The sequence below is a fragment of the Anabrus simplex genome, chromosome 2, assembly GCF_040414725.1.
Source record: "Anabrus simplex isolate iqAnaSimp1 chromosome 2, ASM4041472v1, whole genome shotgun sequence".
NCBI classification, from domain to species: domain Eukaryota; kingdom Metazoa; phylum Arthropoda; class Insecta; order Orthoptera; family Tettigoniidae; genus Anabrus; species Anabrus simplex.
Genome location: NC_090266.1, coordinates 635,370,878 through 635,391,962, shown reverse-complemented (window position 1 = coordinate 635,391,962; position 21,085 = coordinate 635,370,878). Strand labels below are relative to the sequence as shown.

At 38.5% G+C, this 21,085-nt stretch overlaps 1 protein-coding gene across 7 annotated transcripts in view; it reads left to right on the top strand.

Moving 5' to 3' along the window:
- Positions 1-21,085, top strand: part of LOC136862977 (solute carrier family 41 member 1) — an 847,982-nt gene that overhangs the window by 815,063 nt on the left and 11,834 nt on the right. For all 7 annotated transcript variants that reach the window (XM_067139280.2, XM_067139274.2, XM_067139275.2 and 4 more), the window contains 3 exons: positions 8,162-8,309; positions 10,559-10,764; positions 16,070-16,218. In XM_067139280.2, coding sequence (XP_066995381.1) covers positions 8,162-8,309; positions 10,559-10,764; positions 16,070-16,218 — 503 coding nt within the window. The remainder of the gene's footprint in view (positions 1-8,161; positions 8,310-10,558; positions 10,765-16,069; positions 16,219-21,085) is intronic.

Genomic DNA, 21,085 nt, shown 5'->3' with positions numbered 1-21,085 from the left:
GTACAACATACAGTAGTCAGTAGACCTTCAGTTTGTGTTGACACGACTGGTGTTGCTGGTGCATTTACTAATGAGGAATACACTGACATTATTCTGCTGTCTAGTGGAATGCAGCAAAATGCTGCTGCAGCATTTACAGTTACCAAGAGAGACACCCTATGCGTCGGTTACCTTGAGAACAAGTTTTGAACTCTACGATGATGATGATGATGATGATGATGATGATGATGATGATGTTACATCATGATGTTTCATGTTTGACCATCAAGAGAGGGGCCAGCACTTAAGAACAGAAAATGGTATAGAATGTTGTTGGTCATTTCAAGGAAAATGAAACTCATGGTATGTGCATTTTCTAATGTAGGTACACAGTAGAAGTATCTTCATTGTTGGTGTGGTTGGTGTTGGGAGTTATTCTGGGTGTGATCGTAGGTTACTTCTGTTTCTTTTTCTTTTATGTTGCTCGAACTCGGACAGGTCTTATGTTGATGATGGGATAGGACAAGGCTAGGACTGGAAAAGAAGCAACTGTGACTTTAATTAAGGTGCAGCCACAGCATTTGCTTTGTGTGAAATTGGAAAAGCATATTTAGGGCTGCTGACAGTAGGGTTCAAACCCACCATCTCCTGAATGCAAGCTGACGGCTATGTGACTCAAACCACATGTAGCCAACTCACTTTTTCAGCATTCTGCAGGTCAAAGAAGAGCATCTGGTGTGCAGAACGTCATTGCATAGAATTTTGAAAGAGAGGACATAGCATGTGTACAAAGTTCACGTCAACCAACAACTGTACGGAAATGATACTCAGTGCAGAATTGATCACCACACAAGAGATTCGAATACTCTGTGTTATCCCTGACTTCAGTTAATGCATTCTGGGTAGTGATTGGCATTACTTTGCAAATAATGCCATTGTTAACAGGCATAACTTTCGCTACTGGGTTCCTCAAAACTGGGTTCAAAAGGGGCATCAACAGAAGCATGGGGTGGTATTCTTCAAGACCAGCTCATTGGATCTGTCTTTTTCCCACCTAGACTTAGAGGATGATATTATTTGGAATTCCTTGAAAATGAATATTTAATTTATTATTACGACTATTATTATTATTATTTAAGCGTTAATAATGCATTATTTTAAAAATTCACTTATATAAGTAGGTGAATTTGAGGTCGGGCCTGCCCTCTGATGAGAATTAAAGGGCCACAGTATTTTCACCATGCAAAGGTAGCATAATCATTAGTCTTTTAATTGAAAGCTGGAATTAATGGTATGACGAAACATTAACTGTCTCTATATAATAAGTAGAATTAACCTTTGAGTCAAAAGGCTTAAATGAATATAAAAGATGAGGAGACCTGATAGATCTTTATACGACTGAGAATACAGCATTGGTTCCAGCAGGCTGGTGAACCACCTCATTATTTCTGACTTGTGAGGAATTATCTTAATTGAGTGTGGTCTGAAAGCTGGATTGGTTGAGGAGGTCCTTTACCTTGGCCAGCAAAATCTATCAATTTAACCCCACTCAATTTTTTGATTTGGGAATACATTAAGACAAAGGTGTTCCAAACAGAACTCCTGAATGTAGAGGACTTACTTTAGGAAAAAAATGAGGTATGTGCATCTGTGACACCAGATATGGTCAGGTGACTTCGTGTAAGTATACAAAGGTGTTATTTCAGTGTATTGATCAGTAGGGATAAGTTTCTGAACACCTGCATTAAGGCTGACCTGAATTTTCACATTTATTATTATTATTATTATTATTATTATTATTATTATTATTATTATTATAATATAATTCGCTGGGGCCATCAAGGACCATGTTAAGTCTGGTTGCATTTGACACTGAACTTGGCCTTCTTTAGAGCCCAAATTTCCCTCATTCTTTGTGAGTGGGCCTGCTTGCGCTCGTCTGTCCAAGGGGCACCGTGCCTTCTCTTCGGTTGCTCGTCTTGGTTTAGCCCGTTCGTCAATATTTTCTTGCGGAAGAGATCTCGGTTAAGGGCGTCTTCAGCTGAGATATGTAGCATTTGCAGGTCTTCTTTGGTATTTCTAAACCAGAGAATTGTAGTTTTGGGGTTTGAATCAAAAAAGTGAAAGATTTCTTTAGTTAACTTTCTTCCGTCCATTCTTTTCAGATGACCGTAAAATCGTGCCCGTCTTTTTCTGATTGTGTCGGTAATTTTCTCTATTTTGCTGTAGACTTCCTCGTTGGATCTCTTTTGATGGATTCCATTTCTGTACTTTGATCCCAAGATTCCTCTCACAATTTTGTGGTCTTATTTCTCCAATTCTTCAAGGAGTCCTTTGTTGGCATTTAGAGACAGGGTTTCGGCTGCATATAGAACTACTGGCTTCAGAACTGTTTCATAGTGACGTATCTTGGTGTTTTGGGAAAGGCATTTTTTGTTGTAGATTGTGCGGGATGTTTGGTAGGCTATTTCCAGTTGGCGTACTCGCTCCTGAAGTGCTTCTTTGTCCAGTCCATTTTTCATGATTATCTCACCCAGGTATTTGAATTTGTCTACTTGGGCGATGTCCCCATATTTCGTATGGAGTTTTGGTGGAGCCTCTTTGACGTTAGTCATTACTTTCGTTTTCTCAAACGATATCTGCAAACCAGTTTGTTCGGCAATTTCCTTTAAAATTTCAACTTGAGCTCTAGCGGTTTCTATGTCGTTTGAGAGAACAGCAATATCATCGGCAAATGCTAAGCAGTCTGTTGCGATCCCCTTGGATTTGGTTCCTATTCTCAATGCACTGTAGTTGGTTTCCTGTAATCTCACCTGCCAGGTTCTGATGATCTTTCCAAGAACACAGTTGAAGAGTATCAGGGATAGCCCATCACCTTGTTGGACTCCTGTTTTGATGTCAAAAGAATGCGAGAGACATCCGTGGAACTTCACCTTGGATTTTGTATCTGTCAGGGTGACTCTAATTAAAGCCAGCAGTTTTAAATCAACTCCAAATTCATTTAAGATGTTTAGCAGGACTTCCCGGTCAATGGAGTCGTACGCTTTCTTAAAGTCCATGAAGACAGGCACATACTGCTTGGACCTTAGTGTACAATATCTGATGATCGTTTTGAGATTTTGGATCTGTTCGGCTGTTGAGCGACCTTTTCTGAACCCTCCTTGGTATTCACCTATTTGATGTTCGACTTGTGCTTCCAAACGCTCCAGGATGGCAAGTGATAGAATTTTGTAAGTCACGGGTAGCAAAGATATTCCTCTGTAGTTGTTGATGTTCTTCATGCTGCCTTTTTTGTGTAATGGATGGATCAAAGCTATTTTCCAATCTTCGGGTAGGGTCTCCTTGTTCCAAATTTCTTCTATTTGCTTTTGCAAGATATCAAGTGATTCCTCTGGGGCATATTTCCATAGTTCTGCTACTACTGAGTCTTCCCCCGGCGCTTTGTTATTTTTGAGATGGGCAATGTGGCGCTTGATTTCATCTCTGTCGGGTGGTCTGGAATCTGGGTACCTGAGTAAGGGTTCCTTGGTCTCACTGGGGCTTTGCGGTTTAGAGCAATTAAGTAAATTCTTGAAGTAGTCTGCCAGAATGCTGCAATTTTCTTCATTTGACGTCGCCATTGTGCCATCCTTTCACTCAAAACATAGAGATGGTGGTTTATAGCCAGTGAGTTTGCATTTGAAGGCCCTGTAGTACTCTCTGCTTTCATTCTTCCGAACGTTTTGGTTCTATCTTTTCAATGAGAGATTTTTCGTATTTACGTTTCTCAGTTCTGAACACCCTAGCTGCTTGGGCACATTGGGTTTTGTAGGTTTCGCAATCACTTTCTGATTTCGTAAAGTAGTACTGTTTCCACGCATTGAGTCTTTCTTGGAGGACTGATTCGCAGGTACCATTCCACCAGGCATGCTTTTTGCTTCTCTTGATTTCTGCAACATCTTTGGTGGCCTCAACAAGGAGACTTTTGGCGTTGTTAAAGTCACAGTCATTTGGTCTAGCCTTCTCCTGGAACTCCTCGACCCTTTGCCGAAGTTTATCATTGTCGAAGCGTGTGATCTGTTTGGTTGTCTTCCTTGTGTTTGCGGGAATTGGTTTGAATTTGATAAGAGACGTATAGTGATCTGAGGCCACATTGATGCCTTTCTTTATCTTGACGTTCATAATCTCAGGGCTGTTTCTCCTGGAGATTGCAACATGATCAATTTGGAACTCTCCGAGGGTTTGGACGGGAGAACGCCAAGTCATTTGCTTTCTGGGTAGATGGCGAAAGTGTGTCGACATGACCTGCAGGTTGTGATTTTCGCAAATGAACACCAGTCTTTTGCCATTAGGATTGGTTCTTTTGTGAGCAGGGTAATTTCCTATAACTTTCTTGTACTTCTGTTCACGACCTAGTTGGGCGTTGAAGTCACCCAAAAGAAGCTGGGGTCGATGACCCCGATGTTAGGCCTCTTTAAACTACAAGCTACAAAAGAAGCTTGACATGGTGTTTGGGGATTTCGTTTAATTTTTCATCCAGTAGGTCCCAGAAATTATCAACTTCGTCTGGATCAGACTTGTTCTTATCGTTTGTAGGAGCATGTGCGTTAACTAGGGCTAGGTTTTGTTCGCGCATTTAATTGTGAGTATAGACAATCTGTCATTCACAGGTTCGAAATTTGCAACCGATTTAAGGATCTTGGTTCTAACAGCAAACGCGGTTCCAAGCATCACAGCTCCATTGAGGATTCCTCTATGCGCTTTGCTCTTGAAAAATCTGTAGCCTTCGGATTCAAAAATCTCTTCATCTGGGTACCTTGTTTCCTGTAGGGCCATTATGGATATCTGATTTTCGGGAAGAGCTTTGGTGAGGGTTTTCAGCTTGCCAGTTTGTGTAAGTGAATTTATGTTGAAAGTTGCCAGAAAGGTTTTAGATTTTGGCCTAAGTTTTTGACTCTTCGGGGTACACCGAGACCCTCCGACTCGTCTCTTGCATGATGTCGAGTCTCCCCCAGAATCCGAATGAGACTCGTGCACCGTGCCATTCACGACGAGGGATTTATCCGAAGATTTACCCCCTGGGGTATGTTTCTTGAAATGTTGTGCCATCATGCTTTTTGACTTGACTTTGCTTTGGACGGGTACCCATCCTTGTACAACTAGGGTTGTTAGCCCTAGAGGTTGCCTCAAGATGTTTTCTGGCTTCTGGTCATTTACCAGTCTTCGCCGTAACCCAGGCAAGGGACCAGTTCATTTTTCACGGTGGTATTATTATTATTATTATTATTATTATTATTATTATTATTATTTTAAAAATTCACTTATATAAGTAGCCTGCATTGTTCCCATTTTCCATTTTTGAACTAGTGGCAGTCTTACAGATATTGCCCCTTCAGAATAGAAAATACTTTGTGTTCTTGCTTGTTTGAATGGTTGTCTGTATTTGATTTTCTGCAGGTGCTAACGGGCCACTTTGTAATATTAGGTGTATATCACTACCAAATTTATTTCAATTACCTATACTGTATGTTTTTAAAATTGATTTATTGGTATGTGAACATACGTTTATTAGAGAATTTCTAGCTAAAGAACATTAAACTTGTCTTAAAGACTGTAGTCTCAGAACACAAATATCTTATCTTATGCAGCCTATGTAAGTCAGACTCTGTGGCTAAATGATCAGCATAGTGGCCTTTGGTTCGAAGGGTCCTAAGTTCAATTACCAGGCAGGTAGGGTATTTTAATCATGTCTGGTTAATTCTTATGACTCAGGGACTGGGTGTTTGTGTTTGTTCCAACACACTCCTCCTAACATTCGCACAGCAAACCACACCACACTGCCTACCACCACAGAAATGCGCAATAGTGAATACATTACTCCAGATAGGTTTGGAATCAGGAAGGGTCCAACCATAAAAACAAATAATCCAAGTCCATATATGCAACACAGCTTACACCTGCAACCCCACTGGAGTGTGAGGGAGGAGAAGGAGGAGGAAGAAGAGGATGACGACGACTTGATACATGTAGCAGGGCTTTTCCACTATCTTTCACAATTTAAGGTCAAATTTAATTTATTCCTATTGCTTTATGAAATCCTCTCTACTTCCTCAAGCATAGTTTCATTGCAGTCATCATCATCATTCCAACAAACTCTGTTGGAAGGACTTGCAGAAAGATTTACTTTTGTGTTGAGAAGATTTTCAGCATATTCCTTTCATCCATCTAGTGATTCCTTAGGATCTACCATGAGTTCACGTGATTTATCCAAAATTTATTTCCATTTTGAGAGGCTCTGTGGCTCAGGTGGCAGCATGCCAGCCTCTGACCGCTGGGTTCCATGGTTCAAATTCCAGTCACTCCATGTGAGATTTGTGCTGGACAAAGCAGAGGTGGCACAAGTTTTTCTCTGGGTACACTGGTTTGCCCTCTCATCCTTCATTCCAGCAACATTCTCAAATAACATTTCATCTGTCATTCATTAATCATTGCCCCAGAGGAGCGCGACAAGCTACAGCAGCTGGCAGAATTCCCATCCTCACCGCTGGCTGGGGAGCTTCATTCATTCCATTCCTGACCTGGTCAAATGACTAGAAATAGGCTGTGAATTTTCATTTCATTCATTTCCCTTTTTCTTTCCCTTTCATAGAACTTTTATTACAGTCCACAAAGACCTCCCTGCAACTTCCCATCTTCCCTTGATTTTTCTTGGACTCAACAATGATTTGTTTCACTCTATTTCTTTCATCTACATCAGATCTTGTTTGCAGCACATTTTGATGTCTTCTTTTTACATTTTACTTCATTTTTCCACCAAAATGTTCACTATTTTAATCTTAACACACAGTTTTCCTTAGGCCTTTCTTTGCTGTTTCTATTACAGCATCGCTGTATGTCACCCATTCCATTTCCGTATCCTGAACATGCTGACTGTCGTGTCATTCATGCTTACTTATTTGTGCAATGTCATTGCCACATTATGTATTGTAAGTTAACATTCGCTGCCTGCTAATATACAGCGGAGTATTGTTTAAAAGATAGATTGCAGCTGATATAATAGATGTAGGGCTTGACATGGTAGCCTTTTTGGTTTACTCCTGGAAAACAAACTGCCTCAAATTTCTAATATTTCACAAGAATTTAAGGCAGTTCATTGTTATTTATGTTGATCTCAATTACATAATGGTAATATAAAAATCTTCCATAAGTAAAAACTACTTCTCTGGAGGTAAATCAATTAACCCCTTTGAAGCACTTCCAGCTTCTTTCTTCGTGGCAATCCCCAGCAACTGACTCCAGGAAAAGGTTCATTTGATAATTCCATTTTCCTGTGGTGGCAAGTAATCTGATGTGACTGGCTACTATTTTTTCTTAGATAAACAACCTAAGGGGTAAAAAAAGCAAACAAATGTACTGAATAATAATAATAATAATAATAATAATAATAATAATAATAATAATAATAATAATAATAATAATAATAATAATAATAATAATAATAATAATAATAATAATAATAATAATAATCCTGGTTACTCCATATGGGATTTGTGCCGGACAAAGTGGAGGTGGGACAGTTTTTTCTCTGGGTATGCCAGTTTTTCTTCTCATATATATATTATTATTATTATTATTATTATTATTATTATTATTATTATTATTATTATAATATTTCCAGTGTGTTCATCATGCTGTAACAAGCACAATGTAAGGAAAGTTAAATCACACACACGAACTTTACATTTCTTCCCTCATAACTCTGTCTCCCACTAGAGACCAATGAGCATTTTGCAGTCATGACAACATAGCTTCCTCATGAATGTGTGAAAATATTCTCTCCTAGTGGCTTCCACCAGCCTGCATCATTTCGGCTCTTATACGATATACATAAACCTACTCAACTCAGCTCAACACCGCTAGTTAAGAAGAGAATGTTTCAAATATTTGCCCCATTTCATGTAAAGTTTGAAAGAAAAAATGTTATTAAAGTTAAATTGAAATAATTAGTGAGCTACAGTTCATTGGCTCATAAGGAGTGGCTGTCATTGTCTTTTACCATTGTCTGACAGTAGCAAAGTTGGTTTTATTCCATCCAAAAAAATAGTTTATTTAATACTGCATAGACCTAAAAGAATACTAAATTTAGTATGCCAGACCTTGGAAAACTTAATAAATACCTCTATAATCTGTGTTACTGTTTCAGACACTCAGAGCTGGATTTCAATTTTGATCATTGCTCTGTACTTAGCATTGCTTCCTCTCTGGATTTTTGTTGTGTTTCGAAACAAATACACCAGACCAGTTCTAACCTCAGGATGGATTCCAGTCTTATCAGCTTTATTAATTAGTGGGTAAGTTATTTACTGCTTATCTAGTTATCTATCATGCCAGTGGAAGTCTTGTTCATGTGCACAATATTGAATCACAATGCAGATACAGTACAAAGAACATACAACATACATAGATTTCATAAAATTAAAGGGTCAGTGATAAGTTCCCTTTTCTTATAAACTAGTTGTTCCATTTCTCGACCTGTTAGAACATACAGTACCTGTTTCCAAGAAGGACCTCTCCACACCCTTCCTACCCATCCTGACATAATTTATGGTGACAGTGGTCGAAGACCAGTTGCAGAACTGTACAACCCTCATTAGTAAGGTGCATGGTTGTCAATACCATTTCTGAGTTTAGCTGCTGTTTGGATGTGGAGACTTAAATATACTGTATATTATGTACGTTGTGTGGCTATGTAATTTTGAAATCATTCAGCAAGTGGCTGCATGGTGTGGGTCATGTAGCACTCGCGTCGTATTTGGGAGATAATGGGTTCAAACCCCACTGTCGGCAGCCCTGAAGATGGTTTTCTGTAGTTTCCCATTTTGACACCAAAACTCTGTACCTTAATCAAGCCTACAGTTCTTTCCTTCCTACTCCTAGTCCTTTCCTATCCCATTGCCACCAAGAGACCTGTCTGTGTTAGTGCAACATTTAAAAAAAAAATAGAAATAAGCATGTCATTATTTTCTCAACCATGGTTGACTATCAACCGACCATCTCCCACTTTAATGCTTACTGAGAAAAACATGGCAATTTTGTAAAATTTGCATCTTGGACATTTGCCAAAGGATGTTTTTGTTATTTTTGTTATTTATTTTATGTTGTACAAGAAAGATTTGCCTCAAGACCATAACCTAGTATACAACATTGAAGCATTCAAATTCAAACCCCGACTTTTCCACTTCCATAGTTTTTTTTTCAGGATGGCTTATTGACTGATGGAAAAGTCACCGTCTGCATTTTACTATCACAAGAAATTGTGCTGGTTTTATTTAACTGATGTTATATATACACCCAAATTGTAGGAATTGGTGACATATGCTCCTTACTGATGCATATAAAGGAAGATTATAGTGCAGAGATTCCATTAATGGGTATAACTTATTTTCCAAAGATAAGAAAAGTGGAAAAAGTCAGGGTTTGAATTTAAGTGCCTCAATTAATAGTGGAGTAATATGCAGTTTGTCAGAAGGCATGTATTCTGGGCTAGGGCATAATGGATGAAGTTACTTCTTGGTAATTATTCAAAGAAGAGCTTCAGGTCACAATATGGAAAGAAGAAAATACAGAGTAGACTTTGGACCTTCTGTAATTGTTTGGGAAAATTACACTTACCTTTGTGTTATATAGAACAGCTTGTTCATAGCAATGAATCCTCAAGGAAGTCCTTTTCTATAAAAGTGCCTTTCTTTCCCTTTCTTGGTTAAAATTTTGCCATGATACTTGATAATACACACACAATTGCTGTCGATAGTATGACAACCACCTCTAAGATATCAGCACCTAAAAGCATATGAGCAGAAAGGACTCTCTTTCTCAACATCCTGTTTCAGGGCTGCATTATTTGCTAAACTTCTAACATACTGACTTTGGGCTTCAGATAGTTCTCTTACAAGAATTAGGAGACAATTTGAGGATGACTCCATGTCATTGTCTTCTGACTCACTGAGTGAGTTGGCTGTGCATCGCGTAGCTGTGAACTTTCAGTAGATGGCTGGTTTGAATCCCACCGTCAGCAGCCCTGAAGATGGCTTCCAATTTTCACACCAGGCTGTACCTTAATTAAGGCCATGGCAGCTCCCTTTCCATCCTTCCCATCTTTCCCATCCTCGTGTCAACAAAAATCTTTGATGTGTTAGTCTGGTGTTAAAACACTAGCAAAAGAATTAAGAACTCCAGTACAAAATTAAGTTAGAAAGGACAAACAGGCCTGAATTTCAAGTATAGCTAGGAAGCATGATTACAATTTAGGCTACAAATGACAGTAGACCATAATGATGATTGAAAAATTGCAAGATCATAAGTGACAAAAAAAATCCTTCCAAAAATGTGATTACTGTGTTTTCTCTATCCCCCAAAAGAGGAGACTTGCTTTTAAATAAATGTTTTCAGTATATTTCCACATGATGATTTGTGTTAGAGTGGCAATTTTTCTTGGCTCTATGGAGATATCTGATATTCGAGATGAATTTTTAATGTGAAATTTGTATTTATTCTATTGACAGGCGGCATTCATCCATTAAACGACATTTATATTTTACAGACTTGGTGGCCTGGTACTTGACTCAGCTGTAGACAGATTTAAAGATTTTGTTGTTTTCCAACCCATTATCAACGGAATTGGAGGAAACTTGGTCTCTGTCCAAGCAAGTCGTATATCTACCATGCTCCATCAGACTTCCTTGATTGGAATCATTCCACCGCACACCAAAATGTGGGCCAGTCCATGGTCAGCTCTTATCACCGGATGTAAGCTCTCTTAATTCTGTCCATTATGTATATTACAATGATTACCCTTATAATGATTTACTTTTATTAATCTCTAGATGACATTTAACAATAGATTTTAAGTGAAATACAAACTATTAAATTAAAAATAAAATCTGTTGTTAGATGTTTTCTTTTACAGTTATTTTCTAAATGTTATTTAATCATATGTTGGTTCTAGATTACCTAAATTCAAACTGAAAGGAAATGGTTTCCACTATAACAAATCAAAGCAATGTATCCATTCATCCAACTGCAATCACAGCAATGGCGGGCGCTTGGCACACAAGTCAGCAGGCTCGCAGCCGACAGTGCAGGTGTTTTTCTGTAGCAGAGCGGCACACTTGTGGATCAGTGAGACACAACACACTGGTTCACTATTGAAACAATATTTAGAGTGGCAATTTGGGGCATAAATATGAATTTAGAAAGATTTTGTGTGCTGTGATTGTTGAGATGTAATAAATTGCTTTGTTTCATTCACTTCTGGCAGCTAGCAAGTTGTCTTTTATCATAGCTGTTTTCTTAATAAACTATAGCACTTGGCTAATTTCCTCAAGTACTTGAAAATAACAAAGGCAGATAACAAAATATTGCATTTATATCAATTATTAACTGCTGTGTTTATAATTAGAACCGAACAGGTTGACCATTCGGTTAGGGGCGCGCAGCTGTGAGCTTGGAATCGGGAGATAGTGGGTTCGATCCCCACTGTCAGCAGCCCTGAAGATGGTTTTCTGTGGTTTCCTATTTTCACAGCAGACAAATGCTGGTGCTGTACCTTAATTAAGGCCATGGTCGTTTCCTTCCCACTTCTAGCCCTTTTCTATCCCATCATCGCCATAAGACCTATCTGTGTCGGTGCGACGTAAAGCAACTTGTAAGAAAAAAAATTATAATTAGAGTATAGTTTTGGAACATTCTCTTCAGTTTCATATTTGTTGGGCTACAAAACAGGAAAATAAATTTTTATGAGAAAATTACATTTTTTTTACTCACTTGTCACCAATTATATTTAGATGTTTGGATCACTGAAAGAGACAATGGAATGTTAGGCTGATGCTAAAAAAGGAATGAAGTGATTAATTTTAATAGCTAAAAAAGCATTAATATTTATCCAACACACTGCATTTATGGGGAAACAGGCTTGGTACTTTTAACATAAAAATATGCTATTTCAGTCGGCTCTCAAAGGGTTCCACAGCATCTAACATCATGCGAGATTTCAGTTCCATCAGCAGTGCCAATATGCAACTATGGACTGTTCTGATACAGGTTTTCATGGACAGTGTCAGCTAATGGAGTTCTTTGGGGATATTATATTGGATTAGCATTGTAAATATGTTGATGTTTAACTACTCCTCAGTAGTACTAGTCAAAACAAAATGACGTGAACAAAATGGATGCCTGTACATTTATGGCAGTGAGAAGGCTAGACGGTACTATCAGCTTGTCTATCTCTCAGAGTGGTATTATAAAGTCTTTCTTAGAGTGATCTGGTGCAATCATTCTTATAATGTCTTGTGGCAAACGCAGATTATTGAACCAACAACCAACCAACTAGTAAATGAGAAATTTGGTCACGTTTTTACATGTTCCTAACTACATTGTACGAATACATAGTGGGCTGGGAATTGGATAGTTACAGCAGTACAATATCCAGTTTACATAAAAAAGCATCCAGGTATGTGAGAGGTGTCAGTGTCAGTTGAAAGGTAGGAGTCTCTCAATTCAAAGTGGATGCAAAGGTTGGTCTGTGTGGAGTACAGTGTTCACAAATCATGGCTGATCATGGGGACAAAGGTAGGCAACAGGGGAAGGGAAACAGTAGTCATCAAATGAAGCCACTCGTGCACTTGCTCTGCTTCAAGAAGGCTACTCGCAAAGATACTTTTCCAGAATGCTATGAGTTGCTAAGAATATGATTTGGTAACTGTGGAAATATTTCCAAGAAACTGCAAGTGTTGCTAGGTGCACTAGCACATGCCACCAAAAGAAAACAACTCCAGGCCAGAATCGTTTCTTGCGGCTACAAGTTCTCCAAAACCTCACAGCACAAGCACTACAGTACGAGTTAGTAATCAAACAGTCAAACAGGCTCTGAGAAGTCAATTTAAGATCTCCATGACCTCTCAGTACCTACACTGGACAGATATCGTGGGAGGAGACTGCACAGTATGCTAGAGATAATCTGCCTGGCGTCCTGTGATGTTCTTGTACGATTCACATTTTGTGTGATATCATTCAGGAGGTCATCTGTGAGTCAGGAGAAGATGTGGGGAACAATTTCATTTGACAGCTATACAATATACTGTTACTTATGGAGGTGGATTTGTTATCATATGGACAGTTTTGACACAAAAACTGATCTCCTGATCATTTGCAATGGATCCTTAACTGTTCAGAGGTACATTGTTGGGACCTTAGTGCTACATGTGATTCTTCATGTTATGCAACTAGGAGAAAACACAATATTCATGCATGATAATGCTGGAATGTATGATGCCAAAATTGTTCAGAGATTCCTGCAAGAGTAACACGTGCCAACACATGTCCCAACTTGAATCCCATCTAACAAATCTGGGACCTACTGGAGCAATGTATTCAAGTGAAAAATCCACCAACCCTAACACAAGCCTTTGAAGATGCCCTTTTGGAAGAGTGGGGATGTCTGCCTCAACTGAACTCGCGGTGCCTTATCAGAAGTATAAGGGGTTGCAATACTCTTTATTAAAATGCGTAATTACCATGTAGCCATTTTGGTGGATGACCAGGCACCACTTTGTTTATGACACTTTGTGCAATGACACTGAGTGTTGAGCATCCAAAGAAAGTGTTTCATTTCAATTCTTAATTGTTGCAAAGAAGGTAGTTTATTTTCAGAGCATGCCTGTTTTCATTTCAGTATGTGTACATATCATGGAGGTATGAACATATAAATATTTGGCCAAAATATTTTTTTTGAGGAGTGTATGAAAAACTTCTCCCTTCCTCTCGAAACACTTCTCATGTTTCAGCTTCACAGCTGATAAGAGTATGATACTGTGGGGGTAGTAACCAGAAACATTTCCTTAGATTTTATTTTGTAATCGTGGAAAGAGAGAAAATGTACTGCATTTTTGTCCCCTGTTTCAGATTATGTTGAAAGATTTGTTTGGATAAGGGGATAGTAATGATTATGTTCTTTCATCCTGGGGTTAATGCTGGGTTTGGTGGTCCTAATGTAAGCCATCTTGTTTCAACAGAGAGTACAATTCCAAGCCTGCGCTGGAGAGAGGGTGTTGAGAGTCATAATGCTGGGATATTTTTCTTAAGATTGTAAAGGCTGTTGTGATGATGATGATGGTGCTTCCAGAAATGAATCTGGGACTATCCAGAGACTGAGAGATCAATAAACACACCCCTCTAAATATCTATGGAATCACATTGCACAATATACAAGGTGTGTCTCAAACGTATGGTGAATAGACCAATATTGCAATGACAACATGTGCATGCGTGTGCATGTAAATAGAGAGACATCTCAAGAAGTGCCACGTAGTGTTGAACATACGGCCTGAAGCAGGTCGGCCTATTGCGGTCAGCCAAACGTAGTGCACGTAAGACTCGTGTCGTAGTGCAATGGAGTAACGCATAAACGTCACGTTTTGTTAAAAATAGGGAAAACGGCAGTGAAGACGCATGCAATGTTGGTGCAAGTATACAGAACAGAACACGTAAATAGAAAATGTGTTTCGGGATGGACAGGAAATTCTTGATGATGCGCCATGTCTTGGAATCCACCATACTGCCCAGATCCGGTACCTGCAGACTTTTTTGTTTCCCCGCCTCGAAGGAATCCTGTAAGGCACACACTTTGCTGACATACCGGACATCCAGAGACGTGTGACGTCACTGCTTCGATAGATTCTAAAAGACGCCGTTGCTGCCAGTTCCCAGCAGCTGTATACACGTTGTGAAAAGCGTATTGTGGCCAATGGAGAGTACTTTGAAGGTGACTAAAGGTATTTTGTTCGTAACTTCTGATTTCTTTATGTTATGGTGTCATTCACCAAACATTTTACACACACCTTCTTAATCAAGAGTTGAAGATTTTAATGGTTACATTTTTTATTGACAAGTGTGAGATTCAGAACTGATAGACTGCTTCCGTTGTTAGACATGTGTACTTTCATTAGCAAGAGGAGCTGCTCACACAAACACATCAATCCAAACATATTCAACATCTTTCCAGCATTACTATGAACGAGGGGAATCTAACTTGAAGTAAATTCAGATAAAATCTGACAGATTTTTCTTTGTAATTAATTTGTTCTTTAGCTACCTATTGCCTTGCAGATCTAACTGAATCTTCTCAACTGGTACAAGGTTTTATAACAATTTAAGCATTTTGCCAAATTTTCAGCTTCAGTAGATAGATACAGAACTTCCCATTCAGTTCACAACAAGTTGATAGCCTCTGTTGCTTCAGCGTAGAATGGAGTGTTGTGTCACAAACCTTTGCCAATGCAACATGCCTGTTGCTAACCTATCTGCTTCCTCTCAATAACACAGCATTCAGATGTCCCTGATCTGATTAATAGGCATGGGACATGGGATAGAAGGAGAAGATATTACCAATAACTCATTGTTTGCTGTTGGTGGCATGTTGCACACAGAGTACGTAACCATCTTCATGTGGCATACAGTACGTTCACAAGTGTTCACATATAACAGTATACTCTACAGTCAGAATTTCGAACAGACAATGATCTTGAATATCAGTTGTTAAAAAAGAATTTCTGTCAATATACATTAGACTAAGCAATGTTGAATTTAGTCATATAAGAAATTACAGAACAATTTTCAATACTTAGTGGGCCATATTCAGCTAATTATAACATTGAAAAGACATCTTAAAACCTACACAAATATATAAAAAACAATAGGAATGGTGAGTGATGAGAAACCATGGATAAGTAAAAAGTTTTTTTAAACATAACTTGTAGTGTCTGTCTGAAAAGTATCTTCTTGCTTCAATCTTGGTAAAAGTTGGCAAATGTGATTTTAGAACATTCTCTTCTAATGGTAGTTCAAATATTTATCAGGCTGGGTGTGAGGGAACTTCTCTTGTTCATGTGTGGTTGGTAGATCTTGTTAGTGGAACAGAGCACCTCTGATAATAAAAATGTCAACACGGAACTCTGCATGTTTTGAATATCAATATTGATGGTATTGTAATATGATCATCTATTTGTAATATTTTGTTAATTGAGTTCTCTTTATTTGTATCCTGTTTGTATTTCAGTACCACATGCACAAACGGCAAGAATTTTGATACTTTTATCAGTGACTGGACAGACTGTGTTCATATTTGTGGCTGACTACATCCATTCTGAGAAGGTCACTCTATCAGCAGAATTTGTAGCTTCTTACCTGGTAGCAAGCTCACTTCAGGTAGGTGCAATATAATCACTATATGACACTATATACTGTAGTTCATTGCTTTTTGTTTTTTTCGACATTCAAATCATTGCCCTGACACTGTTTCACTATACAGTCATATGAGAAATGTGCATGGAAATGGCCTGTGATGTACATTCCCAATAATTCTCATCTTTGTGTCCTATCAGTGGCAAACAAAGTTGCTGTGCCCCTTAGCATCAGTGTTACAGTATGTGATCGACCAAATGGGACTGCTGGCAGTCTGATCAATTAATACTATGGCCATTGTAACCACAGTCTTCCACTTAAAGCCTATCAGATATCTTTTGTAAAGTTTTCTATAGCTGGTCCTGCATGCGGCAATATGACACGGAAGGATGTGGCATGTGGGATACTTTGCGAAGGCACCACAATCTAAGATGGTTATGGATGGTTTTGTTCACTGTGGAAAGTGAGATATTTGCCTTCTTGGCCATCTCACATTGAGTTGGTGGAATTTCCTGACACACCATTCGCCACAAATCTCAAAACAGAAGGAGGCGGCCCTTCAACTGGTGTCCTCTTTTGTGGGCAAATCTTTACCTTGTTGTGTGCACAAGGACACTACATAGTTCATTGTTTTTTTTTTTTTTTTTTTTTTTTCGACATTCAAACCGTTGCCCTGACACTGTTTCACTATACAGTCATATGACAAATGTGCATGGAAAGGGGCTGTAATGTACCTTCCAAATAACAAGTTGTTTTAGGCACCATTTTGCTGCTAAATGAAACCACTTGGTATGTGGAAGACTGTGTTTTCATAGAAGTGCAAGTTTGATCTAAGACAGCACGTCTGTATTCTTGAAATTAGGAAACCATTTTCAATGGTCCATGTTGACACTTTTAATGCCAATTCGACTTGGACCTGTGCAATGAAAGAGATAGGTCTGCCATGGCTGCCCTTTAGGTATGTTCATTTTGACAGGCTGTTCAGAATGTGGTCAACAATTGTGAGAAAATCAAACTAACTTCTCTGCTAGGAGAGTCCAGATTTACAAATAACCCTTGTCAAATGAAGCAGATTCTCATCTTTGTGACATGATACCTACTCATATTGGACTTAAATATAACACTTAGCTGTATTACACCAATATAATTGTGAAATGAATCCTCCTATTCAATACAATATAATATATTACATCTATAAAGATGACGTATATAGATTAACCATACATGTTTAGACTAATTTTAGAGCCGTCTTCAGTTATAATAAAACATTATTTCTGATTAAAATATTTAACATATGGTGCATTAAAATCTTGTAGTAGTGTCCTGGTGACATATTATTGACACATATCGGTAATTAAATCATTGTCTTGAGATGCAGAAACTTGGTGTGTAGACTAAAATTACTTCATTTGTGAGTTGACTTTCATCATAACCTGATTTTGTTGTTGTTGTTGTCAATGATATATTAGGAAAAGAAGTGTTATATTACATATAGCTATGTGTTTTTGATATCAAGTGAAGTGCCATCGAACAGGTATTCTGTGTTATCTGCAATGGAAATGATCCAGTTCAAAGTATATATTGAAAACATAACGTATTGTAATAATACCTTTGTATGAGTGAAAATGAATAGCAAACTTACATGTTCCACTTATCCATCTGAAACCTGCTTATTCACAAGTAATTTCACCATTAGTTGTGTTCTGTCAGGTGAGCTATTGTTACTAGTGGCAGTGGGAAGCGATGACATGGGGAGAGGAGTGTATTGTGCAATATACTTAGCCTTACCGATATACATATCTCTGTGTGGAAGTGCGGCACAAATATCACAAACATTGTAATGAGTGAGGGCCTTGCGATGAAAATCCACAGCCTGTTTCCAGTGATTTGACTGGGTCTAGAGGTGAGGATGGGAATTGTGCCGGCTGCTGAAGCCTGTTACACTCCTCTGGGGCAATGATTAATTAATGAAATGAAATGATATTGGAGAGTTTTGCTGGAATGAAATATGACAGGGAAAACCGGAATGCCCAGAATGCAGGGCCATCCTATCATTGCGTTCGGGGAGCACTGGGCTGTCAGACTAGTGCTCCTTCCCCTGCCAACACTACACTGTAGCAGCGAGGAGACCTGAGACAGACAGACGGACGATCCGCGCTGGCTAGATACATACGTACAGTCGTGCGTCCGACGGCTTTTGTGGAATTGTTGACATCGTATTGATAGGGCTGTTTTGCCATAACAAATATACTGCATATACAAATCGAATGGTACTCCGATGTATGAAATGTGCAGGAAACGAACTCAAGTGTTAAGTAAAGAATAATGTGATTTATTGAAAACTGAAATTTGAACATATCTGAGAGGGAAATTCAACAAAATTTTACCATTATGAACAGATAAGTACAGACCTTGAGTGAATTTTGCTCAGTCGTTTTTACAAGCTTTTAGTTTTGGAGCAAACAATCTTCTCAAAATTGGGTACAATATTTCTGGACACAACTATTCTTAAATGATTGCATAAGTTTCTATCGCTCATTGTTGCATGATGTTTACTTTTGGTAAGCTTAAGAACCAAAAAGAATCGCTCACAAATGTACGTTGAGCCGAATATAGACAGAACATTACATGCATGTTTATACAAAAGGGGGTATTCTTCTTGCGGAAAGCCACTGTAAAATTCTTTTAAACTTCGTGACATTAGAAAGCGGTTTTTAAGATGAACATTTCACTGCAGTTCAATCAACTCTAATTGAAATAGCTGTGGAGCACTGTCTGCACTGAGAGAAAATGGTCGAACAAATACGTCTAACACCGCTTGGAGATCTGATAATTCTGAAAATCTCCTTTCAAACTCTTCTTGTGATTGGCGAATTACCTGCAAGTATTCATCAAAGTCAACACCTTCTTTCACTGTTTCAAGCAATGGAAAATGTCCTGTGTTCCTTGCATGCAATTGGTTTTCCCATAAAATCAATTTTCTTTTGGACACTTGAATTTTTTCCACCAAATTGCAGATATTGTGCTTTTCCCGCGAAAGCGAAGTGTTCAAAGTTTTCATATGAGCAGTAATGTCACTTAAAAATGCTAAGTCCGCCACCCACTTAGGTTCATGCAAAAGAACTTTGGGCTGCCATTTCATATAAAGGAAGGTATCTATTGCATTCCACAAGCAAAAAACACAATGAAGCACTTTTGCCTTGTTCAGCCATCTTACTTCTGCATAGTACGGGATATCCGGATATTCTTCTTCGATGTCATCCAAGAACTCTTTGAATTGACGATGTGTGAGTCCATGGGAGCAAAGATAATTTACCATTCGCACAACTGTTCCCATTACGTCTTTAAGCTCGGCGACTTTTGCACAGATTGCCTCCTGGTGAATCAAGCAATGGATCGCCGCCATTAGGGCACTACCACTCTCAGCCATTTTTAATTTTACATAGCTGTGGAACCCCGTGCGTAGACCATCTAAAACAGGAGCTCCATCTGTTGTTACACTCGTCAAGTGTTCCCATTTTAATCCCATTGACTCAAAAACACCCTCCACAGCTTCAAAAATATCGAAACCGGTAGTGGTGTCTTTGAGAGCTACTAAGTCTAGGAAATAATCGGTGACACGAAGAACGTCATCCACCCCCTCGAATGAAAATAACGAGCTGAGCTGTGTCCACAACGCTGGTTAAGTCGTTGAGGGCGATGGAAAATGATACAAAATGTTCTGCCTTCTCCATTAATTGCTGTCCCATATCAACGGCCATATCGTCTATTCTGCGAGCCACAGTTTGAGGAGAAAGAGAGATTTTGTCAAATTTCTGAACTAGCTCTGAAGGAAAAATACATCACTAAATTTTTACACTATTGAGATTCTTCCACCGTTTTGATACTTTATTTTGCCTTTTGGCAAATTTTTATTTATATGTCAACAGTACATGTTTCGTTCCTTATTTAGGAACATCCTCAGCTGTTATAGTGGCTTAGGTGAATGGTTAAAATTTTTAAACACATAGATTTACAAATACATTGATTCACTTAAAAACTAATTACGAATTAAGATAGATGATATTAAAAACAATGTGGGGTTAGTGTGTTACTGGTATGAGAGCAGATGATTACATGGTTGATTGACTTAAAACTATGTCTATTCATTAGAATAGTTGTTCAAAACATTTTTCACTTTGTTACATAAAAAGTCTGTATGCAATTAAAATTTTTAAAAAATGTTTAACTTCATAACATTGTTCGAATTGTTGAAGGTTTTTCTTCCTTTCCTTCCAGGTAAGTTGTTGTATGTTGTGTGCTTGCTTATAGTGCTTTTGATTGAGTCTAATGTGGAAACTTTGGAGCTGATTGCTGATCTATTAATGTGAAGGGAGCCTCGTTTCAAATTTCTGAAATGAAATAAAATACGGTAGTGGGAATTTGTTCGAAAGCATGTGTCTTTGCGTAATAATAGAATGTATAAGAAAGTTCCTTTACCTTGCTATAGCTGAATTCCGATTCTACTGTGACCCTGGAGGGACGTTTGATGCTGCTTTGCGTCTGGTGAAGTAATGGTGTGTGTATTCCGTTGTATGCTCCTCCCTACGGGGAGGTGGGGCTGCGGAGAGGGGAGGGGGTGTGTCGGTTACAGTCACGGCATCAACTTTAGGAGGGCTGGGTAGAGGGGATGTACAAAATGGTGGAGGCTCTGTCTTGTTTATCCTTCTACTATTTGTATTGTGTTTTTTGCCTAATGCTTCGAGACTTGATAATGTCCCTTCAAATAAAGGGTTTCTATTATCAATAGTTTCATTGAGGTTATTGTCTAGATTACTTTTTGTTCTAAATAAATATATAGATTTTCTAAAGTATTAAGGAGAGCTCCTTTGTTTATTTTGTGTAATATAGT